This window comes from Aspergillus caelatus (assembly GCF_009193585.1).
Source record: "Aspergillus caelatus strain CBS 763.97 unplaced genomic scaffold BDV27scaffold_8, whole genome shotgun sequence".
Taxonomy (NCBI): domain Eukaryota; kingdom Fungi; phylum Ascomycota; class Eurotiomycetes; order Eurotiales; family Aspergillaceae; genus Aspergillus; species Aspergillus caelatus.
In genome coordinates, this window is record NW_022475271.1 from 18775 (window position 1) to 44040 (window position 25266).

General features: G+C 47.5%; 9 protein-coding genes across 9 annotated transcripts; 4 read left to right on the forward strand and 5 right to left on the reverse strand.

The window, feature by feature from the left end:
* Positions 1-1465: 1465 nt before the first annotated feature.
* BDV27DRAFT_140906 (short-chain dehydrogenase/reductase) lies at positions 1466-2410 on the reverse strand (the record flags this gene model as incomplete). The annotated part of the gene is made up of 1 exon (XM_032069746.1): positions 1466-2410. The coding sequence occupies one exon, from the start codon at positions 2408-2410 to the stop codon at positions 1466-1468; it is 945 nt and encodes a 314-aa protein (XP_031932869.1).
* A 664-nt stretch (positions 2411-3074) lies between these two features.
* On the forward strand, positions 3075-4348 carry BDV27DRAFT_120206 (uncharacterized protein). Its single transcript, XM_032065047.1, has 3 exons — positions 3075-3094; positions 3152-3563; positions 3631-4348. Exons 2-3 carry the CDS (start codon positions 3175-3177, stop codon positions 4298-4300), a joined length of 1059 nt encoding a protein of 352 aa, XP_031932870.1. The 5' UTR covers positions 3075-3094; positions 3152-3174; the 3' UTR covers positions 4301-4348.
* A 2870-nt stretch (positions 4349-7218) lies between these two features.
* Positions 7219-8179, reverse strand: BDV27DRAFT_152672 (oxidase ustYa family protein; the record flags this gene model as incomplete). The annotated part of the gene is made up of 4 exons (XM_032071612.1): positions 7219-7557; positions 7608-7729; positions 7775-7906; positions 7960-8179. 4 exons carry the CDS (start codon positions 8177-8179, stop codon positions 7219-7221), a joined length of 813 nt encoding a protein of 270 aa, XP_031932871.1.
* A 1029-nt stretch (positions 8180-9208) lies between these two features.
* On the forward strand, positions 9209-9613 carry BDV27DRAFT_152673 (uncharacterized protein; the record flags this gene model as incomplete). Its single annotated transcript, XM_032071613.1, has 2 exons — positions 9209-9478; positions 9530-9613. The coding sequence occupies 2 exons, from the start codon at positions 9209-9211 to the stop codon at positions 9611-9613; spliced, it is 354 nt and encodes a 117-aa protein (XP_031932872.1).
* A 258-nt stretch (positions 9614-9871) lies between these two features.
* Positions 9872-11769, reverse strand: BDV27DRAFT_140907 (putative lipase; the record flags this gene model as incomplete). The annotated part of the gene is made up of 3 exons (XM_032069747.1): positions 9872-9899; positions 10440-11538; positions 11745-11769. The coding sequence occupies 3 exons, from the start codon at positions 11767-11769 to the stop codon at positions 9872-9874; spliced, it is 1152 nt and encodes a 383-aa protein (XP_031932873.1).
* Positions 11770-12646: 877 nt separating this feature from the next.
* BDV27DRAFT_152675 (MATE family efflux transporter) lies at positions 12647-14264 on the reverse strand (the record flags this gene model as incomplete). The annotated part of the gene is made up of 3 exons (XM_032071614.1): positions 12647-12826; positions 12897-13526; positions 13596-14264. 3 exons carry the CDS (start codon positions 14262-14264, stop codon positions 12647-12649), a joined length of 1479 nt encoding a protein of 492 aa, XP_031932874.1.
* A 366-nt stretch (positions 14265-14630) lies between these two features.
* Positions 14631-15104, forward strand: BDV27DRAFT_172001 (NUDIX hydrolase; the record flags this gene model as incomplete). The annotated part of the gene is made up of 1 exon (XM_032075748.1): positions 14631-15104. One exon carries the CDS (start codon positions 14631-14633, stop codon positions 15102-15104), a length of 474 nt encoding a protein of 157 aa, XP_031932875.1.
* A 524-nt stretch (positions 15105-15628) lies between these two features.
* Positions 15629-16660, reverse strand: BDV27DRAFT_152677 (histidinol-phosphatase; the record flags this gene model as incomplete). The annotated part of the gene is made up of 3 exons (XM_032071615.1): positions 15629-15853; positions 15909-16445; positions 16505-16660. The coding sequence occupies 3 exons, from the start codon at positions 16658-16660 to the stop codon at positions 15629-15631; spliced, it is 918 nt and encodes a 305-aa protein (XP_031932876.1).
* Positions 16661-18016: 1356 nt separating this feature from the next.
* BDV27DRAFT_152678 (DegT/DnrJ/EryC1/StrS aminotransferase family-domain-containing protein) lies at positions 18017-20366 on the forward strand (the record flags this gene model as incomplete). The annotated part of the gene is made up of 2 exons (XM_032071616.1): positions 18017-19544; positions 19600-20366. 2 exons carry the CDS (start codon positions 18017-18019, stop codon positions 20364-20366), a joined length of 2295 nt encoding a protein of 764 aa, XP_031932877.1.
* Between the last annotated feature and the right edge of the window lie 4900 nt (positions 20367-25266).

Consider the following 25266-nt stretch of genomic DNA (forward strand, 5'->3'; position numbering starts at 1 on the left):
GGAAGGTCGAATACTCTGATGCTTGAACTTTTTCTTGATTCTAATGCTAAATATGAGAGGGTTACATCGGCAAAAGCCAGACATTCGGAGACACCGATGCGGGTCGATCATTTTAGTCAAGGCTTTCATTCGCTTTGAGTCATAGACCTATGCAATTGTGTTTTTGTGTACCTTACTCCGGAGTACTATGGGTGCCTTTATCTGGAATTACATTCGTTAATAGATGAAGACTACTTAAGCAATATCTGTAGTCATTATTGCCGAAGCGCTGTCGAAAACTTTGGGCTCATAAATGCCAAGCCTGGCAGGCTGCAGCTTTTTCCAAGCATCACGGAGTACTAGTACATATTATTGCCCTGCCACATGGTCGTCTTCAGGTCGAGACCCACTCTACCTAAGCAGAACCACTTGAAATACTAGCCAACAAATGGAATCCCAGAACAGCCAGTTATGAAAGCCGTTGCCCTGTCCATCAGGTCCACTACCTGGCGGGCCACAAAACTTGCTAATTCTATTGTGGCCCAGGTTCAGCTCGCCACAAACGCCTCATGCCATACGGAGTACGTTATTTTCCCTTTGGTACTGGTTGACAAAGATATACATGGTCCGGAGTAGCCCTAATCTGCTCAGTGTTCAGTTACCATTAAATAAGAACCGAAAGTATACGAGCCGGGCTTACATTATATACCGTAAAAGGAGGTAAAGGATAATTATTAATCTAATAATATATTTGGAGAAATACTGAATAGTCCTAGTGTGTCGGTGGAAAGCCGTGTAATAACTATATCTTATCTTATCGCGGCTGCTTTTTCCAGGTCTTTAGAGGATAGGTGTTATAAATAATTCAAAGAGCGTACAGACAACGCGGCTAACGATCTTTCTACTATGCTTGAATTTATTGTTATTGGAAGTTCTACGAGACAATACGGAGGAGCATGTCCCGACACTATGTCTCGATATATAACAGAACGTGTCACCACAGAATATTATAGGGGGTCTGCCAAAATTGTTGATACTATACAAGACTATAGATAAGCTGTGAGATGATGTCTCATTACTAGAGCATGATAATCTTGCGTGTGGCCAGGAATATCTAAAAAAAACCATATCTAATACAGACAGCATTCAAGTTCAACAATCATGTATTAATTACCCAGGCTATATAAGTAATTTCTGCGGAGCATCGCTCAGAGGTACATACTTGGCTAGATACTTGTTCATATCAACGGTAGTGGATCCTGTTATGAGGATAGACATCATCCATTACCCCCCTCCCCACAAAGAAAGCGTCGGAATAATTATTTAAGAACTGTAGGAGACCTTAATTATTTACCCTACTGTGGAGTTCTGCATCTGCACCACCGTGTTGGAAGATTGCTCAAAATAAAACAGCATATGAACCCTCACAACACAAAACATGCAATCAGTCGTAGACAGGAAACCAGCCATTGACAAAGCCTACTATTCACTTAACAGACATAGCAAGGTACCTGTTGAGTTCATGCTCCGTCCATTCCCACAGTTCCTGCGCCAGCTTCCTATCCTTGCCGTCATCACTGGCCCGGCCTCTCACGCCGACGGGTTCATAGTATTCTCCACTACGGACGTCCCGTGCAACAGAGGCCCAAAGTTGGTTCCACACCCCCTTCTGCACTGGTTTAAACAGCCTGTATGCGACCTTCGCAAACACCTGTACCACGGTGGGAGAGGCTGTCGCTCCATCCATCAGCTGGGTCTGTACAACGCCCGGGTGTACAGCCGCAACCCGAAATTGCGGGTACAGTTCCGCCATCTGTTTCACCCACAGCACATTCGCCAGCTTGCTTTGATAGTACCGTCCGTAGGCGCCCAAGTCATCCCCTGTGGTGGTGAGCGAGTCGAAGCGGAAGCCTCCCCGCGGAAGATAACGGTGCCCCTTCGACGAAACTGAGACGATGCGGACGTCTGCGCCGGGGGCGGTGTTGATTGTCTTGTCGAGGATCGGTAACAACAGCTTGCTCAGAAGCGCATGGCCCATGTGGTTGGTGCCAAACTGGATCTCGTAGCCTTCGTTGGTAGTTCCTGGTGGCACGGCCATGATGCCGGCGTTGAGCATGAGGATGTCCAGACGGTCACAGGCCGACAGGAATGTCTTCGCTGCCTTCTCGACTGATGAAAATGAGGTGAGATCTAATTCGAGGACGTGAATAGTCGCCCCGGGAACAGTTTGTATGATCTCGTTGGCGACAATTCTGGCTTGGACCACGTTACGGGCTGCGAGCCAGATCTCGCGGGGATTGTGTCGAGCAAACTCGAGAACAGACTGTTTGCCCAGGCCATGGGTGCCTCCCGTAACAAATATCACTTTGCCATCCAGTGGAGGAATGTCGGTTTCGGGGTTGAAGGTGGCAGCACTGCAGTTGGAAGGCATTATAGTCTCAAGTCTGCGCAGAGTATGGGCTTGGAAAAGAAGAGGAGAAACTCAGGTTGACAGAAGAGGCACAAGACGTGTGGCGCGAGAGTATTTATATGCCAGCTTCCCTTGCCCAAGCATGACGGTCATCTTTGAGTCCAGGTCTCGTTGAGCTAGCGTCCTCGAAGATTTATTGATATACTTTATTGCAAGCATCTGGATTGTTTTCCTAATTGGGTAAAGGTTGATCCTGCTCGCCAGCGGCCATTCCTAGAACGGAATACAATATCAGCTTGGCAATGTTTGTCAGCATGCATTGCCCCTCCTCAGCTGGCAAACGTCAGACGCGACTTATATTGAGAGCAGGTCTCGTGGGGCCCCTGCTGGACTTGAGGCTATCCATCATATACGCTACCTGACAGATGCACCAGTTTATCATCACCACGTCGCTCGACAAGCCAGACCGGCAGACCCGGAAGTTGATCCGCAGCCATGTCATGCGTGGGAAGAATACCCGTAAGATCAGACGCGCCAGGGAGGCCGAGTCGAGATCGGCGGCAGTAGTTACGCCATCTGAACCATGGTCTTCTGCAGGTGGGAAGGAATGGGTGCTTACGACGCCTCGCAAGGTAGCCTCGGAACTGTCTCTTTTCAACTACATGATTGAGATGAAGCCTTACATGCTTAATCTCCTTTTCCAGGGTAGCGATCGAGCCCATTTACTGCCTTTGGGAACAGCTTGATTTCTGACGTCCCTAGCGTTGACCGTCATCAAACCAGCAATGCACGCTTTCGATACCGTCACAGACCATAGTCATCCAGACAAAATGCTTTGTTTCGCAGATATCTCCCAAAGCCCTGCCATGGTCCACTCCATCATGTTCGCCGCACAGGCGTTTCACGACATGTCGCTGGGGGCCTCATACGGACCAGTGACACGATTCCATCTAGCAAAGACCCTCCAATATCTCCAGCAAAGTCTGGGAGATAGGATAGAAGCCACAAAAAGTTCCACCATGACTGTTGTTGGACTTCTTTCATTGGCAGGCATTATTGCAGGGGACCTGGAATCAGCGGCAAAGCATATGGATGGGCTACAGAGAATGATTGAATTGCGCGGGGGCTGGGACTCACTCATCGACCGAGAGACAATAGAACACAAAGCTAAAACGTGAGTGGTAGCATACATTGGATTTGTTGGGGTAGATTATACTTGCTGACATCAACATCCGGTATAGGATAGATCTTTATCTCGCCGCTGGCACTGGTAGCAAGCTGCGCTTCGTCGAAGATATGTCCTGGGGCCCCCATATCGCTCATGGTAGACTGGCTAGCCTTTCTCCGGAGCTGAAAATGGTACATCCACGGCCTGATCCAAGACTCTTGAACGTTTGGGCCGATATACGGGAATTTTCTAGACTCGCCAACAAAGCCACGACCACGGGGGTCAAACTGGCGGCCACATCTTTCTTACAGCTCAGCAGGTCGGCACCATACCGACTGCTCTCTTTGCAATGTGTCCACCCTTTGCACGAACTATTGAGGCTATCCATGCTTGCATTCCTGAAGCCTCTCCTGATCAAAATACCTGGAGTGGGCAGAAAGATGACTTACCTTGCAGAGAAGCTCAAAGCCAGTTTTCTTGAGCAGACGTTCCCACCTTTGGTTGAACAGGCCAGTCTTGTTCTCTGGTCTTTGTTTATAACGTGCTTATCAATCTTTGAAGAACAGGATCAGAAATGGTTGCGAGCGCTGGTGATACAAACCATGGACACACTTGGTCTGAGAACATGGGCGGATACTAGGGCTGTTCTCAAGAGCTTTTTGTGGGTTGACTTGGTACTTGATCAGGCCGGTGAGAGGGTGTTTGAGAGATGTGTACACCTTCAAGGATATATAGATAGATAGACTGACAGATGTTACCATTTATTGCGGCAATATACCTTCTCAGTTACCTTGATAGTTTGAACGTTAAGTTCGAACAACTACATACTTTATATTCCATTATGGCTACTAGGACGTGTCTTATTCTTCGTCCAGGTTCCTGTAATGCTGGAAATAAACTGCGGATTGACGAAAAAAGTAAGAGAAACCACCCTGGGATCAAGTTAATGACGGACTTGAGATTCAATTTCTATCTTTCTATCCCTGCCAAAATATTCTATTATTTTTTTGCGCAATCTTTCTCCTGTTATCTTATTCTAGCAAAGGCTGCTGTTCCATCATGCGTTTTATTTATATTCTTCTCCTTATTCTCCCTGCCAATATGGCTTTACCGGTCAATCATGAGGGCGAGGGACTGACTGGTAGAGAGACAGATTAATGAAGGTACCCCTATTGAGCAAGGTGGTCATACGGGAATTTCTGGTCATGATGAGTTTCTGAAGGCTGATGGTTGGACTCCTGGTCCTGTTCCTGCTTAATTTAATGAAACTGAACAAAGCTGAAGCTTGGAAAGCTTTGAATAAACAGCGGGAAGCTTGGGAAGCTGATTGGCTTAAGAAATTCCAAGCTGCTAATGCTACTGAACAAGCTGCTCAATTTCAACAAGCTGGTGCTGCTGGTGATCTTTCTCTTGTTCATGCTGCGTTTGAAGCTCTTAATACTACTGAACGAGCTGCCCAACTTAAAGAAGCTTTTGCTGCTGGTTATGTTAAGTATCTTAAGACTCTTCTTCCTACTGCTCTTGGAGGCAGTGCTGGTGGAGGTAGTGCTGTTGGAATATGAATTTATGGTAAGCAATAGACACTGCAGGGCTTTGGATTAGACTAACAAGACTTATAGCAACAGTTGGCCACGAAGATTCACCCTCCTAGGATCTTATTACTGATTATGTATTATTGGGGGTATATACACACACTTGTATATATTATCTTGGTATAGGCTTTCCCAGTATATAGCAGGTTTCCCTATACTATTTTGCAAATGCATATGTGGGGATAATCATACCAGGTTTCTTTTTAGCTACGAGTTTTGTTTGGTCGGTAGTAGTTTATGTAGTAAATTTAAGATTAGAAATAGTAATATGGCACGAATGAAGTAATTGTTAAATTTCTCAGACGTTGTTTAGTTTGACTGGTTCGCATGGAAGCTTCCAGGATGGAAGTTCCAGCTACAAAGGGGCCTTCCATACGGAGGGTGTACATGTACTATAGATGGTGACGGTGTTCTTACAAATATACATAGTCCAGCAATCTGTAAAGGAATCAAGTATTACAAGACCCAGGCGCCGGTTTTCCCGTTTAGTACAATACTTACCTGGCTGACCATATTTCACTTCCCACCCTTTTTCTTAATTTCCATTCAGAGGTGAAAATCTCCTTGTCTTTTATATACTGTAGAAGCCCTTTATGAACTTTAAAGATAGACTTGTCCTGGCACTTAACATATATTTCCTTTTTAAGGATTTTTAGATTTACTACTAAGCAATGAAAATCAACCGATGTCTACTGTTAATCGGTCCGCTGTTCGATTGGTTGCTCATTGTCGACCGTAGCCCGACGTGACCTGCCATAGAGGCCAACGAGGGCAAATTTCTAAGTGACTTCAATGACTGGTCATCGGCGTTTCGCGGGGTGTTGGCCCACATCATCGCAGCTATGTAAGAATACACTTCCAATAGCTTAGGCAAAGAAGACGGAGTAGACCAGAATTTACCTAACCTTAGATCCTACACTAGGCCCAGATAGGCTAAGTACTGAGAAAATGATAGGAAAAGAATGCGCTTGGTCACCCGCGCATTACCTATGTAGGACTAGTGCAGGGTTTCTGCGGGTCGGGATTTAGCTTTTGAACCCTCACCCCAAGCCGCTGGCCACTCTAGCAACAATCCCTAGTGTATGTATGGTTACTTTTATGGACTACTGCTATGGCGGTTCGTCTATGAACCCTGTCAACTCTTGGTACTATACGCAAAAGGTAATGTTTGTCAACCACTGGAACGTGTGGACAGTTAACTGCTGTTACATCAGGTACACTAATGTATACTGTTGGCAGGGATTCCGGCCGCTAAGAGGGCCTCAAGTGCGCTCCAGCGCTCCAGATAGCCTCAGATAGGCATGAAGAAGATGGTGGCTCCCATGGGAATGAGTTCCTTGTAGTGCGTCGGGATGTACCGAAGCGAATAATGTCTCAACTAATTCCCACTAACCTAAGGAAAGCCCGGGAAATGCAACTAAATTTAATAACTAGTATATTGCTCACCACACACGACATATTTATAATAACAGAGCTATTCTTCAGAATGGGGAAAGCTATCTTACCCGATGCCAAATAACAACTCGAGGAGGAAACAAATCGAACACGCAACAGGATTTGGTTGAAGAAGAACCAACGTGCCACACATTGACACAGGTTCAACAGACATAACCACTAATATATTTCAATAACAAAGCCACTGGATTATAGTTATAGTAGCTTATATACCACACGAGAAAGCGTATAATGGGCGGAGATATATGGTAAAAGTGACCCAAATCATCTAGAGGAAGATTCTAAATCATCAAAAGAGATTTGGAGCGAAACTAGATATTCTAGTTGGCGGGCACTCTAACCTCCACAACCAACCATGAGTAGACGACCACATCATACACCAGCGGGGGCAGACGGATATTCAAACTATTATAGGACTAATTGTGGACAAGGGACGACAAACTATTCTCCCAATGAGAACAATCACATACGAGGCAAGCCAATGTCAAAAGTCCTTCTGCTTTGCGTTACTCAGGGGAAACGTAAGCTGTGAATTAGCCGGTCTTGATCGAGAGTCTTCGGCTGACTGGCATAGCTAATAGACCAGTCGTTGTTAACTATGGACCGGAATGACCCTAGTCAAAATAGCCATCCAGTGGATTAGGTACATATACCGTCCGATTCCATTGCAGAGCACGGTGCTTCATCCCCCAATCCCGAATGGACTCAAAATCCCGACAAGTGCGGATCACATCCATCTTGGCCTTAACAAGCTGCTGTTCTTCATTCCAGAATCCTGTAAGTGCCGTGACATCCGCTGAGCACATTAAGCTTTGCCTTATGGAATCAATACAATGATCAACATGCTCTATTGCGTTCTTTTTTGTTTCAGCCGCGTCAGGTTCATGATGGGTGCGGTTATCCACACTCAACTCGTGCGACACGGCGTGCCAGAACCAGTGTCTAATCCTGTTCTACTATAGTTAGCTCTATAGAGAAATCACAAAGGAAAAAAAAAACCAACCAAGCAATGAAGCTGGTGAAACACGTCTATCTGCACGTAGAATTCACCAGGGTACTCGAAAAATGGGACTGTCTTATTGGATAGCTTGATTGCCTCCGAAAAAGGAATCTTGCTAATCCCAACTATGCAGTGTTAAGCCTATCAATCAACTGGACTCGGGTTCTTACAGTCGTAGAGGTCTTTCCATGCCTTGTCTGACTCATCTGTCGGGGGCCCCTGGTACTTTGTTCTTGCAGCTCCTTGTAGACCTCCAGCTGCGAAGATGGTGTCTTTGTATCGGACAGCTACTTCAGCGGGTGCTACATATATCTGCCAATTAGATAGAGTACGGACAACGGGACGGGAGGCTGACAGTAATGATGTCGGGGTCTAAGGAACAGGGGCGACGAGGTGATCCAGGCTACCACCGCTACCACAGTCATCAACACTAAGCCGGTCAACAGACCTAGTATAATATAATGCAACCTTCGTTGTTGAGCGTTTAGCTGGGAGAGAGTCACTGCATCCGTCTCTTGTATCAGGAACGGGTCCTCCTCAGGGTTGCCTTTACCATCCCTTTGCGTGGGAATCATGGTGGTCCGTGGGTTGGCGCATCGGTAAAAGCAATTCTGAGCATATATATATAATTACTCCCGCTACTCTTGACAACAGTGGGAGATGGAGGGTGGATCTTCCGGCCTCACCTATCAGACGTCTCTGTGCGCGCCGCAAGGGATATCACCCTTGCAGCCAGGTACTGTCTATCGGCCGCATAGGAATCTTACATGGTTAGACTCTAGCTTTTAGTGACAGTAATCTCCACTAATGGAGACGTGAGCCCATGAAACCTAAATAGACTCGGCTATCTACACAGGAGCAGTCAGAGATTTGGGACTTTGAAATTCAGTCGAACTCTGGACTAGTGTAGACCACAACAGGACTGATGCTGGGTAGCTGGCAGCAAACAAGATGGAATCTCGGATTTATGTCAGTGGCTCAAACCGAGGAGATCCCTTGCGTTGGGATTCATTAACAAGCATGTACATGCACTTGCCACAAGGAGGAACTGATATTCTACCTGCTCGATATATTCCGGCATTCCTCATTTGCGGATTTAATTTGCGAGGCTCCTATGAGACCCTGTCACGATTATGTCTCAGGTGTAGCAAGTCTTGCTGATTCCCCAACAATACAGCTTACTTAGTAGACACCACAGCTATCAAACATAGTGTTCAAGCTATGGTAAGGCTGTAATATGTATGGTATGGCAAGTTCATACTAGTATAGTCCACAAGACATTTGAATACAGACTCAAATGGCAATGATGGACCTGACATGCCGCCACTCAGTGACCTTCGACCAGCCATGTAGCAATGGAATGAAGGGGTCATTAATAGAGCATCTGATCATAACTACAGTGCCAAGAATTTCTTATTTACAATGCTTCTTTCGAAATTCAGAGTGTCCAGGTTGAAGTGGTCTGCCCTATTTAAATGCCTGTACGTCTTGCCATGACTTAGCCGAGCCAGCATCATCACCATCATTGTCGTTCTGTTCTCCGACTATTCATATCCTATAACCTTCTACCTTAAAAAGCCCTCACCGGAGATACAAGTATCAAGATGAAAGTCTCGCTAGCACTAGCGTCCATCTCTCTCGTGGCATCATCACTTGCAGTACCTTTTACTCGAGAAATCCCTGGTGCGAAGAGGATTGAACGCCGTGATGATAATACCGGCGATGCCACCGTCGACAAAGCCGGCGTTTGGGCGGGCCCGTGGGTCTGGAAACGTGACGAAAATTCAGCCGATGCAACTGTTGACAAGGCCGGCGTGTGGGCCGGTCCATGGGTCTGGAAGCGCAATACGAAGGCCACTGATACCAGCGCCTATGTCACTGAAAACTAGAAAGAGAAGCCATGCTTGCGCATGAAGGAGATCTAGTCGCACAACCCAGCTTCGGGTACAAGGGAATTGATTCGAATTATCGATACGCCGGACTGGAGCACACTGGAGATCGGTGTCTAAAGCAAGAGCCAACCTTATGTGTTTGTTCAAGGCTATAATCGATCTTGTTCATTGACGCTTTATTTCATTCTACCATGTGTTCGAAATTTGGGCCTATCAAGTAACTTTTCCCAGCGGTTGCCAACTTTTCATAATGTTGTGACTTGGTTCTTGCTACGCAATTTGCTTTGATCTCTTCATGTTGAACTTTCTGTTCGTATCTAGCCAAAAGCTAGGAACCATCAGACATAGTTTTCAAGACATATAGAAACCTGAAGTTCATGGGATCTTGAGTAGTGAGTTAGAACTGGAGACTGTTTAGTCTTAATTAATTAGGCTCTAGATGTACCGGTCGTAGCCTGCTCATAGTTGATCTAGTCGTATCGGTAGTCCCTTACGCTCGGCAGCAAAACCGATGGAATATGCACTAACTGTATTCCATTTTGATTATTACGTAGGGGCAAGTCCTCTCTGATTACTCTGTGGGAAGACGTGAGGAGATTCCTGAACCAAAATCATGCTATCGTGTATCAACATGATTCTGTCAGCCAAGTTTACCACTGAGGCTCCACCCTTCGCCACCACCTCCATTAGGATTAATGCCCTGATCATCAAGGAGGCCACAATTTTCACACCTTGCCATCTGTCTTTTCAGACCTTGGATTCCAGTGGTAGATTACTAAGTACCATGGCATCCTGTATTCCTGATTGATTCCACATCAGGCTTCCTTACCGCAAGTCGTCATGCAGATCTCCCCACCCATCATCACCAGAAACCTCGTCAAGGGCATTATCGTCTTCTTGAGTTATGTTATCTGTGGTACATCTCAGCGGGAAGATCGGGGACCAATTGAACGCATTCATCGTCCAAAGCCAAGCACGCTGTATCCCAGCAGACGAGGTCTCAAAATGATCTAGACCCAAATACCGATGATACGTCACTCTCACATTGTTCTTGCAAAAGTCTTTCACCAAGTCATCCGTATGGGACACGGGGGCAGTAATATCATCGTTCGTGCCTTGGTAGATGTATAAAGGAAACTTCGGATAGCTTCTCTTTCCCATGACGCCAATGTAGTCTAGGGTATCCTTGAACTTATGGAGGAAATGGTTTCGGTTAGTAAAAAAGTTAGAGATATCGGCATTGCTTATGGGGGGCCCTGGGACAGTTTCACGTGGCTCACAGCGACTGCAGCGCTTCTGAGGATCGAGAAAAGCGTCCTTGTGGGTCGACTTGAGGTCCTTGTGTATGAAATCGCTGATGTTCTTGTATGCGTTCATCACACCCAGAATGGCCCAGACATTCAGCTCCGAGTTGGGCCCCCCATTAGTATGCTCATAAGTGCTGGAGATGTTGGGGGGAGGGCCACCGAGAACTGCTCCGACGATGTTGAGCTCCGGTGCGTACTCCTGGTGGTATTCGGCTGCCCACTCTGAGGCGAAGGCGCCGCCGGAGTAGCCGAACATAACTGTTCGGGCGTTGGGTTTGATCCCGGTGGTGTTGTAGGAGTCCAGGGCCGCACGGATTGAGTCCAGTGTGTGGTATGCACTCTGGGGACCGACAGTGAAGGCGGCATTCATGCCTTCGTAGTCTGGGATGTTCATGACAGGGCCTTGTTGGAGCCAAGGGAGGACGGTGTATAGTTGCGTTCGGCTCCAAGTGGCGGCCGCACCAACTACGCCATGCTGCAGCCCGTATGACGGGGAGCAGTTGTTGTCTGGTGAATCATAGGCAATTTGGAGGGAGAGTATGCGCTTGAAGTTTGGTCGGACAGGAACCACGATGGTTGTAACCGCATAGGCTGGCTTTTCGTACACGTCTTGAGTGACGTATAACAATTGATAGGCCTTGGCTTTGCTTTTTACGCCGAGCAGCAACGAGGCTATGCTCACCTCACGACACTTTATGATATATCCTGGCTTTTCTGTATGCCAGGTGTGGTCGTCTGGATCGGGGCGGTAGAAATCACTAACGTCGGGCTTTTCCGGGAGATCCACAGCGAAGACTTGGAGGAACCCAAGGCTTAAGAGCAAGATAAGATTGAATAAGAGACGCATAATGACAAGAATGAGACTACGTATTTGGCTGGGTGTTTAGGGAGAGGAAATTTGGGGGGGGGGGGCTATCTGTTGGACTTTCCATGATATATACGTCTAGGCTGCTGGGAGCGGGGCATGTATATCCGAAGTCACACACGTCACCTGTCTTGCCCTCATTCCGTTTGCAGAGTATACTGTGCTCATTTAATAGTTGCTGGTAACGATATATCGGATCCAAGCGGAAGGTATTTCATACGTCATGTTATCACACTCAAGAGGAAAGCAATGTATGACACTTGTAGGTTACGTGCCCCATATGTGGAATCCTAGAACAATATCCACAGCCAGAATCCGGAAAAGTGAGCAGTGTAGGCCGCAGCAGTAGACCCACATATCTTTGGAAATCAACCCATGCCATTTAACTGTGAGCAACATGGTTGTATGTAAAATGTAAGCGTCATAGCATCTTTTCTGATGTTGTATTGGCCAATGACACTTACATTGTACATGGACTCGTGAAGCCTTTCTCTATCGTTATCACATTGTACGAGGAACACGGTATAGTTTACAAATGTACGCTTAGACCTGTCTGAAGCAGGTTCACCGGTCAAGACCATGGTACCTTCCGAATTTCCAATGCTATATCTATTCTTGAATTCATGTAGTCTTATATACAGCCGTATTACGGGCCGAAGTAGGAGGCCGAAAGGACACAACTAGTCAAAGCCATGGTACCTAGTGTAGGAGACAGCAACTTCACCAACAGTTCATTGTGTCCCACTGGACGGACCTAACCTTGGTGGTATGTGATCTAGATACAGAAGCGGACATTAGCGACTCACGCGTATTAGCAAATGCCACCCCCGAGACTCACCAGATACCAGTGAATTATGGAGTATAGAGTAACCCAGCGCAAGACCGAGTAGATCTCGACCCCAGCAATGCGGATGAGAAACTCTTTTAATTTCACGCTGGCGTAACTGAGTCCGTTATTGTATACCGGACCTAGCCATCTCAAGCAGATTCCGCATTCCGACGGTTTGCCTGCTCCACAATGCCCTCCCAACGAGCATTGGCCATAAATATGCCTTCGATAAGCGCAATCAGCAACAAAGCCAATGCCGTTCCCACTGCCAGCCCCTGCAGCTCCCAATGAAAGTGAAAGGCTAGAGCCAGGGAGATTGGAATTCCCACCTGTAGTGTGCGTTTAGTATAGTACAATTTCTCATGATTGAGGCTGGAAACCGTGGAACGATTCACTTACCCCGTAGTAGCAAATCAGAGCGGTAATACCTCCAATGGTTTGCTTTCCCAGTCCTCGCAAGAGGCCATTGCAGGAAGTGGCCAGCGAGTCAAAGACTTGAGAAATGCCCACCAGCGGCAAAACCTTACTGACAAGATGGATCACATCTGGGTTCCCTGTGAACAATTCTGGAAGTTGGTTCCGAAGAGCTCCCAGGAGTATCGCCACAAGAAGACCGAAGACGAGAGCAGTGAGCCCTGATACCCTTGCTGCCACCTTAGCGGCATCTGCATGGCCCGCGCCGATCAAGGTGGATACTCGAGTGGCAGCAACGATGGAGATCGGAAAGTGGAAGTTGAAGGCGATTGCCCCCAAGGTCGCGATCGTAGACTGCGCGGCCAGGTGTTCCACGGAAATGAAACTGGAGGCCAATGTGAGGAGCTCCCATGCCATGAGTTCTGCCTCCACCATGAGCATCCCTGGCAGGGCGAGCCGGACCATTGGCCACCAATCTTGAAAGGCCGCGCGTGTGAAGCCATTCCAGCATTCAGATCCCGCAATACAGGCAACGTAGACGGCGAGGAGGGTGGGCATCAGCGTCTCTACAACGACAACGGCCATCGGGGCTCCGATAAAACCCCAGTTAAAGACCTTTAGTGGGATAAGTCAATATTAGCGAGGCTACCGTAGTGAGACAAAGAACGGTTTGCAAGATCATACCCAGACAAAAAGATAGTTTAAGACCGCATTTAGCGGGGCGCAAAAGAGCAGAATCCACACAGTCGCGGAGAACAGGCCTTGGGCCAGCATGAATCTCTTCCCACACTCAAATGCAGCGTATCCAGGAGTACCCAGGACCAGGACTCTCAGGTATGCACCTGCCATCTCCGCAATCTGTGGCTGTACAAAGACCTTTAGGATACTATCCGCACATACCCATGCAATTGCAATCGGAACAGTCATGAACCACAGAAAGCAAACCATGCGTTGACAATGAAGGCCAACGAGATCCTTCCGACCGGCACCGTAGGCAGAAGGGCAAAGCGTGTCCAGGCTGGTCGCCAGCCCTTGGTATATCGCATACCCTGTGATGTTAGCCGTCAGGCTGGCCACCGCAGTTGCTGCTAACTCGACTTTCCCAATATGCCCGACCGCAAAAATACTTGCCGCAGTGAACGAGTACTCGAGCAGGAACGTAACGATCAGAGGAGCGGACCTAGTAAGAAGAAGCCTGCATTCCATAGAAGGGACCGCCTCTCCCCCGGGTGGCAGACATAGGCTTCCCTCGTACGGTAAGGACGGATCCGGATGGGCATTGTCCAGATGCTGTTGGCCGGCGAGGAGAGGTGATGTCTCTGATGGATTGCCCAGGTCCTCGTTCGCGGTCATTGTGCCTTGCTAGGAACCTAGGAGGCAAAGAACGACACCAGAAGAGATTGGGGAGGTTTGAGATTGCGTGCGGAAAGGGGGGAAGAAAAGGCAAGGGTATAGAACTTGGAAATAATATGTGGGGTATTGTGGTATTGGAATGGATCATACTGAGTAGTAACTGAGGGTGTAGATGTGGAACCTCCTAAGGAATTTTCAACGGAATGAACCAGACTTTTCCGGCTACGTCAAACCCTGGAGGGAAATATTAGTGGTTATATAATCCGTTCCTTTGTGGCCTGAACTCATCTTGGGCATCTCCTTCCGTTTCCCCGTATTGTTCCTGAACCACTTTTCTTCAAAGCTATACACATCTCGTCCACCACCATGGATGAACAACGCCTCCATTCTCCTCCCCAGGACCTTGACCCTTCCAAACGCTGGGTGATTGGCGCGGCCATCTTCCAGAATCCCACGTCGGAGAATCGATCCCTCTTGCTACTCAAGCGAGCTAGCCATGAAACAGCCTTCCCCAACGCATGGGAACTTCCAGGCGGCCATGTCGAACAGACGGATGAGACCGTCGCGCACGCTGTCGCACGAGAAGTCTTGGAAGAGACCTCTCTGACTGTGTCAGAGATTATTGGCGAAATCGAACCGATGACATGGGAATCAAAGACGAAATCGAACTTCCAACTCAATTACGTGGTTACTGTCCAGCCGGGGGTGACGGTCCAGCCCAACCCCGATGAGCACTCCGACTGGCTGTGGGTCCAGGAAGGACAGACAGACTCGCTTTACATGACAGTGGAAATGAGAAAGGTTGTTCAGAATGCGTTCAACTTTTGTCGGGCTGCTTAGATTGTTGGCACTTGTCCTAAGCCCGTGGGGGGAAGAAGGGAAAGCATAGAAAGAGCATGAAAACACCACATGGGGCTTCATATCTTCCGTTAACGTCAAGGTGATGGCTTCGGAATGTTTATCCATGATCATAAAGTCGCTTTTGTTCTAATACCAAGTGAAGTGTTTGTTGGCAGGTGATACTTTAGATTTGCTTTGTTATGTTACCCTTTTGAGGCCTAAGGGACCCTCATCTAGCTAAATTAAATGCGCACGTAATTCGATTGAATCGCATTTTGTATCCAAAGCCGAGGATATTAGGCTTATCAACCCAAATGGGCTAGTGTATGCGTGTATACACGTTGTTGTCCGAACAAGCTGTAGGACCACTTATGGCTACTTACACAGCATCGACTAACACAGTTCGCAATGCTGGGCGGACAATGACGGAGATCCTACGAACGACCATTCCTTAACTGCAACTATTAACCAGTTCAATATACTATAGTTCCTGAGAAGAAAATGGCCCTCGCCCCGACTATCCTTCACGCCCAGGATGGATGGTCCCTGAGAGCAGCGACCTCCACCGGCTCCAAGCAACACGAAGAGAGGCCTTTGGGCGGTGCATCCCCGTTCGGCTTGACATAATATATTGTCTTGATCCCGGTGTTTTCAAGGAATCGGCGGACTTTGGGGTAATCCAAAGCAACCTGGCTTACCCCGTGGCTGTCATCAGAAAGTACAAATCGGCCGCCAATCCGGAGGAACTCCTAAGATCATTTTAGCATATTGGTCTTTCTCCCATAAATGCCCAACGAACTGTACCTTGCAGATATCAGGGTGTGGATAGGGTGTATTCATTTGCTTCCGGAGACTGGCTGAATTGATTTCTAGCGCGCCACCGTACTCATGGATGTACCGAAGATTCCGGACGATACGTTCCCAGATGTCCTTCTTCGTATGTAAGTTCGCAGACCGTGCCTTACTGCGGAGTGTAATCACATCAAAATGCCCTACGACGGTGGGCTTCAGTTCAACGAGCATCTCGAACTGTGCGTCGTAGTAGTCCCGGTATAGTAACTCCTCAGAGCCGCCAGAGGCAATGGTGGCCTTCTCATAATTGGAGGCTAAACCGTCGATAATATGGGTGTGGACATGGTGAATGGAGCCGACGAAGAAGTCGAAGCTATACGACTGGAGAAGCTCTGCGATGATGGTTCGGGAGGATGGGCGGATCCAGTCAATCTCGAAGCCTATCAACACGGTGATCTGAGATTTATACTTATCGCGCAATCGGCAGGCCTCATGGTAGTAGTCGTCGAAGAGCTTGAAAAGAGTCGCTCGCGTCTCTGACGACGCGATCTGTTAATGCCCCGTCAAGGTCGTCAGTGTATGCGAAACAGAGAGAGCGGGTGTCCCACCTCTTCAGGATAGAAGTCGGCTTCATCTCGGGGAATATGCTCGGTGAAGGAATATACTTTCAACTGCTTTCTAATCGCAGCCTGAAGGACATCCTCCAGAGTGTCGACAGCGTGGCCACAGAACTGGCCAGAATGGCTATGGTGAGAGAATGGCATACTTCAACAGTAAACTGAGGTATCACACGAAATTCAGCCCCTTACTTGCTGTCTCACAGAACGTACAATGAACACGTAAAGCTAGATTGTATCGAGGCGACAGTCTATTCTAGTAAACGTAGCATCGTACAGAGAGGGAAGGTCCGTTCGCACTGTGCTGGTTGATAGCAGAGGATGGTTGTACCGTGATACACGATGTCGAAAACGGACATGTACTCTTTGGCCGGGCCCCAATTCCTCGATCCTCTTCCTCAAAGCACTATGCATCCCCTGTGGGTCAAGTGCCAACTGCGTCCGAGTCCCTTGAAACGCAAGGGGCCTTGTGTCACCCCAAACTCAGCTCTTCCAGGGAGTGCTACATATTTGCGTTTATCGATAGTCCAGTAAAGGTGCTTAGGGCCCTAACGGTCACATATGCCGTCAAGCAAGGGGTTGTCTAACATGGTGGAATCTCAACAAACATGAATAAATGCCTCGTTGTGTGGTCCTGCAGGCTAACGGCACGGTAGGTGCCGCGAGGGTTGATGCCAGCTCTTCAGCCAGCCAGTGTGCATTCCTAATCTCGGAATGCTCCGCCATCTGAGTATGGAACCCACCATGTATTGGTCTCTGCACGGCTTGATGCTATTTCACGCGCATCATTGTCTACTACATCCAGAGCAGTGTAGATGGAAAGCGGAAGTTACATGACGATTTCCGATGTTACATTCAGAATGCTTTTTGAACCATTAACTCACGGAAAGTGCGCAATGTCTATGATGCAATTGGCGAGTTGTCGTGGTGTCTCACCTCGCTGCTTGCTTATAGAACAATGTTACATAGATGTATACTTAGCAGATGATATATGGGGCATGACTTGCGACATTCTCTGTGATATGTGAGAGCTGAGGTGCTAAACGACCTCGGATTGTGGAGTGAATTGTGACTGCAATACATCACTTGTACTGTGCTTAGCTCAACGACGGTCACAAGGTCTAGCAGAGTGAAGGTAGGAGCCTACGGTTGCATTCGGTCACTCCGGCCACTCCAGTGGTCCAAACTGTACCGGAAGAGAAGGGGTCAGGATAACTGGATCCGGGGATATGCGTAGCATTTCTGAAAGCATAGAGCTGGGAGCCAAAGCAGAATAGCTTAGCAGCACTCCAGTGTCATGCTCCTCCCCATAGGACCTTTCTATCTGCGGGAAACTGTGTGTAACATAACTGTTGTGGATTGCGTGCTGTCCATGTTGCCTCTACTGTAAGCCTTTCCATCACTATAAAGCTGCCCCTATATCCGAACCATCATCTACATCGTGCTAGATATTGCATTGCCTGCGCAGCATTTGTGGCCTTCTACATCATCGGAGGTATCAATATGTCCCCAATCCTTCAATTTCGCGAACTGCGCCGTTCGAGCGGCTTGTCGACTGGCTCCAACAGCAAGCACGACGAGCAGACTTGCTTGATAGTGGGCTTGGGCCAACGAACAAAGAAGAAAGCAATTCCTTCTCTTTTGAAGCTTGTTAAGGACGGATGGGTACAAATTACCGGTGCTGTAGATCCATTTGTGCAGACGGCACCCATCGACAAGCTATCCCTCTACCCTACTGTCAATGACTTCCTCAAAGTCAACGAGCGACCTACAGTAGCCTACGTTGCGGTCCCCCATCACGAATACAAAAACGTCTTGCCCGGGCTCTTCGAGGCCGGAACAAACGTCTTGAAGGAAAAGCCTGTCGCCTGTAACAGCAGCGAAGCAGTTGAGCTTAAGAGGCAGGCCGACGCGCATGGTGTGAGAGTTGGCGTCCTCTGTCAGCGGCGGTTCTCCCGGAGATACAATGCCCTGGAGGGATGGATTCCCCTGCTGGGAAAGATTAGCTCCGTCCAGGTTGTGGAAACCATCGATGTCGCCGAACTGGCGGAAGGTTGGCGCGCTCGCAAGGGGCTTGCAGGAGGCGGTGTTGTGATTGACATGGGATACCATATGCTGGATCAGCTCGTTGGCCTCTTCGGTGAGCAGTTCACTGTTCGACATGCTGCACTGATGAAGACCCGTCAGGGTGACTATGATGTCGATGACACCGCCCACGTTTCTGTCGAGTTTGCCCAGGGTGTAAACGCAACCGTTGTTCTATCCCGTTCCGGTGCGAAAAATGAAGAGAGGATCTCTATTATCGGAGAAGGAGGCATCTTGTCCCTTGATAGTGATCTTGTTCGTCTATCCTTGCGTGATGACACAGGCAGCCTCACTCCAACTGAGGAGTACACCGTCCAGGAACCTTCTTCTGTTCTGCTCGAGAGGGGTCTGGTGAGCTTCATGGATGGCGTCGATGCCCAGAAGTGGGACTTGAACCGAGATATCGCCGTCATGAAACTCATCGATGAGATCTACCGGCTTGGGAATGAATCCCTGGACACCAAAGTAGCCCAGGACCCACTCACGAAGGCTTGGAGCTGGCCAAAGGTGACACTAGATGTCGAAAGGGCTGTTGACAAGCAACTGCATACTACCCTAAGTATCTATAACAACAGTGGTATTTTCGGCCAGTTCGAGAAAGCCTTCAGTTCTTTTCATAATACTCCTAATCATCATGCCCTGTTACACAATTCTGGTACAAATGCATTATATGCCCTTTACTACGCTTCCGGGTTGGGCTCTGGAGACGAGGTTATTGTTCCTGTGTACACCTTCCACGCCACTGTCTCTCCGCTCATGCATTTGGGCGTGAAGCCTGTTTTTGTTGACGCCCACCCCGAAACCGGCAATATAGACCCGAGAAAGATTGCTCGTGCAATCACTCCCAAGACCAAGGCCGTCATTGTTACCCATATGTGGGGTGTCCCATGTGCGATGGAAGAGATTGTTAGCATTTGCCGCAAGAATGATATCCTCCTGCTCGAAGGTAGCCATGATACGTAACCTGTGTGCCATTCAGACGACAGCTAACAGATATATAGATTGTTCCCATGCCCATGGTGCATCCGTCAATGGGCAGAAAACTGGAACCTTTGGCGACGGCGCCGCCTGGTCGATCCAGGGCGACAAAGTACTAAGTGGTGGTGAAGGAGGTGTTTCTTTGACCCCCCACTCCGAAGTCTACTATCGACAGCTGATCCACGGACATTACAACAAACGCTGCAAGTCAGAAATCCCCAAGAACCACCCTCTTCAGGAGTTTGCCGTCACGGGCGCAGGTTTGAAGAACCGGGCGCATCCACTGGCAATTTCCATTGCCAAAAACCAATTGGAAAAGCTACCGGCAATCCTTTACTGCAAGTCAAAATGCGTAGCCCATTTCATTCAGACTCTTGCCCCCGTTCCGTTCTTAAAGGCACCTGCCGTTGACGTCGGTTGCCAACCGGCATGGTATGCCCTGATCTTCCGGTTTGACGAAACCCAGGCTCCGCCAGGATTGACACGCGAGCGTTATGTGCAAGAGGTCATGGCTCGCGGGATGAAGCACATTGATATCCCCAACTCGACCAGGCCTCTTTATGATGAGGCTTTGTACAAACGTCCTTGGGATATCTTGGGTCATGTGTATAAGCCAAACATGTACACTGTGGATTGGGAGGCCGCCGACTTTCCCGGTGCCGTTGCATTCCATTCGTCAGTGATCAAATTGCCCGTATGGGCATATGAAGACGATTGGGATACCGTTGAGGCCAGTGCTCAAGTCATGCTCAATGTTGCAATTGACTTCATGAAAACCACCCTGAACTAAATCAAATACTTGGGGGGGGGGGGGGGCAAGGGCAGAAACCTCATGTCTGCAGGACTCACGGTTGTACCCGTTCTCTCAAATTCATTGGTTTTCTTTCCTTACTCAATTTTATTCGCATAGGCTATTATTTGGTTAGACACAGTACTTTAATTGCATTATATTTAGTCATCTCCTCTCGGAATCGTTAGACTGTTGTCTCTGATATTTAAGCATAATGGTTGTATATGGCCAGTTGCTAAGCGGGCGGCTGTGGTAGATAAGTAGAATAAGGGTGGTTATAATCATATCTAGTATACTAATTAAGGAGATCAAGCGATTTCTAAAGCTGAAACTCCAAGATATATCTTAGTTTAGCATTATCTATCCAGTTCTTTATAGAAGTATTTATCTTTGTACATATAAATCTCCAATGTTATACTATATCATTTATAGACTTGAAGAAAATATACTTAAGAGTTGATCAGGCTCCTGAGCCATAAACCACAGAACTATAGAGATATAGATGGAACATCAAAATCAACACTCAATCTAAACACGTCATTTTAACACGTCAATCGATCGAGAAAGGCCCCCTGAGGCCCCAGAAACCGCTATAGAGGTCCCAAACCCCCATAATAGTAGTCTACCGAGCGCGTCGAGATGGGCACCCCTAAACGGCGTGCCACCACCATCACCACCATCACCAACACCGATATATCGCGGGGGCCCTAGGGTCTTAGATATACCTATAAACCTGGAGCAGATAAGCAGCAGCGAATCTAGCAGAGCCCCAAGTAGGGCCAGCTCTAAAAGCAGCAGAACTACACAGAGCGCTCAAAGCAGCCGAAAGCGGGGAGAACGAGACCAAATACTAGGACACAGTCTAAATCCTGGAAGATCTCTACACAAACACTATCAAGCCCTAGCAGAATCGCTGGAAAGCCAGGAGCTCGAAAGACAGGCAGAACTCGAAACAATACAGGCCTATATTAACCAGATAATTGAGACCCAGACAGTACAGCAACAGATCCGTGAGCAGCAATATGAAGCCCGAATTAAGGCTCTAGAAGAGAAGATACAGGAGCTTCAACAAGCTAAGTTTTCCTCAACAAAGCCAGGACCAAAAACAGTACAGAAAAAGCTATTACAGGCTCCCCAGACCCCCCAGGCTGCCCAGAACAGGAAGGCAGAGTTTTCCACGCACAGACCACAAAACAGAGCCGCGTCAAACAATAAGTCTAATAGGCCTGAGACCACGTACGCAGATATTGCAGCCCTACTAAAAACCAATCCTGGAGGACAGGAATGGCAGACAGTTACCAAGAAATACTATCAAAAATACTCTAGGATTCAGACTCAAGTACTACCTGAACTAAAAGCTACAAAGCAGTCCCCCTTAGAGACCCGAAAACTGTTCTTCAGGCGAGAAAACAGTTTGGACGCACCAAAGACAGAACATAAAGATATTATTCTAGGACTTAATACTGCTCTTACCAAAGAAGGACTACCAGATTTCCTACGGATAGTAGATGCAGGCTACACTCGGACTGGAGCTATATCTATTATTCTACAGAAAGGGGCCCTGAATCAAATGCTATTACCTAGATATCTAGATCTACTAATAGCAGCTGTAAGGAAGATAGATTCTGCAGTTATCTCACTAGAAATACCAGAGTAATGGTATAGACTGAAGATCCATAAAGTCCCTACTAGGCAATACCTCACCCTAGGCCTAGGCCTAGCAAGACAGGAAATTGAAACAGGCAGTGCTATACGCCTAAAGCGAGATCCTACATAGTTAAAAAGCCCTAAGTCTCTGAGAAATAGTGCTCAAAAAGAATCTAGTATTGTAATTACAGTAGGATCACTGGCAGAGGCTCAGCAGATTCAAACAAATGGCATACGTTTCGGTGGCGCTAGATACAGGGTTGAGCATTTCTGGGAGCTAGGACCTGACACAGTTTGCCCCAGATACTGCGGAATAGGGCATAAAAACTATAGGGCTTACGGAGACTATCCACCAAAATACTTTATCTGCGCAGGCCCCCATGAAGGCCTAAACCATAAATACTCAGTTCTAGGCTGCTCAGCTAGAGCTGGAAAAGCATATCAACATACTCCAGCGAGATGTGGTAACTGCGGGGGTAGACATCCTGCACTAGCTGCAAGCTGCCCTAGTAAGCAGACAGCCCGAAAACAGCGAAATCAAGCGCCTGCCATGCCGCCGAACTCACCAGCAGTTCAGGTAGTCATCAGAACACATCCGAGAAGTATCTCATTACCTGGTAGTTCTACTAGGGCGGCTCAGACACCTCTACCGACCACCCCCCGAGACCAGACTATGGAGGATTCTCAGACTCCTAGGCCAGTGAGATCTATCAGCATATCCCAATACTGATAGTTCAGCAGAACTGTCGCAGGACTTATCCTATTACTATAGCAGCCCTGGAAGCAGGGCTCCAGAGACAAACAGATATAATCTGTCTACAGAAACCCTATATTGTACAGGAGTTCCGACACTCTGCCTATCTACTATATTGGCCACAGAAAGGAGGACGTAAGTACTATAGAATACTAATAACAGTCCGAAAAGATCTATTAAACCAAAAGATCACTGAAGTCAGAACTGATCTGATTAACCATCCCTATATACTAGCCCTAGATATCTGGGATCTAGATAGAGATAGGAACCGGGTTCGGAGAACAAGAATAGTAAACTACTATAATAATTGGCTAGATAAAGATTACTGCTGGCAAGACTCTAGTTCTAGACACCGCCGCGCTATTAAAGATACCAAATAGAATCTACTAGTAGAAAAAAAATACCTGATACTAGGAGATTTCAATGCCCACAGTCCTATATAGAATCCCCAGACTAGTCAACATATTAATACAACACCGCTGGAGGATCTAATTGAGAGATTTAATCTGCATATTAATAATAAGCCAGATATTCCTACCAGACCTAAGCGGACCCCTGGTATCTCAATTATTGATCTAACAATATCAACTCCAGAGCTAGGTCCCTTGACTAGCTGGCTAGTTGATAACGAATATCCTACAGGATCTGATCATGAGCTGATATTAGCTGAATGGGAAGAGCTAGAACAAAGACCTGAAAAAGCCAACATACAGACGACTGGATGGCAAATTAGGAATCTGGAAGCAGATCCAGAAACCTTAGAAAATACTAAACAGACATAGAAGACTCTAGCAGCTAACCAGCCAGCTCTACTGGATAGCTGTAGTAGGGCGGAGGTGGAAAGCAAGACAGTATGGCTACAAACAGCTCTGACAGAGGTACTAAGCAAACACGCAACACCTATACAGATAACCCCATTCTCTAAACAATAGTGGGGCCCGCAGGTCAAAGCCAGCCGGCGAGAATACACACGAGCTAAACGGATATAGACAACAGATCTAGGCACTGATCAGGATCTAAAAGAGGTCAGGAATATCTATTATCAATCTATTAGAAAGGCAAAGCGCGAATACTGGGAGGCCTTTCTAACAGAGCAGTCAAGCGAGGCAAAGACAGAGCCTAAAGAAGGATTAGACCCTAAGAACTCAACCCGATACTGGCAGGCACTCAGATACTGCAAACCCCTGACTACCGGAACTATACCAGTACTCAAAAGCCCTCGGGGACAGCAAGCAACTACCCTAGAGGCAAAAGAAGCTCTGATCAGGGAAGTCCTATTTCCTAAAGCTCCTAGAGGTGAGACAATAGAAGCAATTCCTCAGGGAACTATGCATCTACAGGTAAACCATAACATAGTTCAAAAAGCTCTTTTTAGTCAGGCAGTTCAAAAGGCACCCGGAATAGACCGCCTCAACTTCCGGGCACTGAGACTACTATGGAGCTGGGATACCACGCGAATAGTAGTATTAGTACGCCAGTACTTCAGACTGGGGCTACACCCACAGGCATAGAAGACAGCAAAGGGGATCCTACTGCGCAAGCCTAATAAGCCCGACTATTCAATAGTCAAGACCTACAGAGTAATCAATCTACTGAATTATATAGGGAAAATAGTAGAGAAAGTAGCAACAGAAGCTATCTCTAGCTACTGCGAGGCAGCCGGTATTCTACATCCAGGGCAAATAAACAGCCGAAAACAACACAGCGCAGTTAACACAGTAGCCTGCCTGATTCAAGAGATACACCAAGCATGGGGCCAAAAGCAGCTGGTGGGGGCCCTCTTTATAGACATAAAAGGGGCCTTTGACCACGTAGACGCTATAAGACTAGTAAAGCGAATACTAGAGCTAGATCTAGATAGAGATCTATGCCGCTGGGTACAGTCATTCCTAGCAGAGCGCAGAATACAGCTGGTTATAGACCAACAGCAATATTCTGCGCAGGCTATAGATACAGGGGTCCCACAGAGCTCACCAGTCTCCCCGATTCTTTTTATTATCTATCTAGAAACAATCTTTCAAGCTATTAAACAAGCAGTTCCTGGTATTAAAGCCATATCATTTACAGATAATATAGCCCTATTAATATCAGCTAGCTCGGTACAAAGAGCCTGCCAGGACCTAGAACAGACAGCTAAAACTGTTATAGAGCAGGACAGAAAACAAGCAGTTCAGTTCGATACTGAAAAGACCGAAGCAGTTCTTTTTACAAGAAAAAGAAACAGATTGCTTAAAGATCAGATACAGCAAGCAAAGATCCAGATAGAAGGATACAGAGTTGCCTTCAACTCTGAGACCACACAGTGGCTAGGAATATAACTAGATAGGGGTTTGACCCTTAAAACACACTACCATACCTGTCTACGCAAGGCCCGCAGGGCGGAGGCACAGGTACAAAGTCTATACCGAGACCGAGAGCTATCACCAGGCCTAGTTCAACATATTCAAATAGCTGCAGTACAGGCAGTTGCACTATATAGAGCAGAGCTTTAGTAGCAGG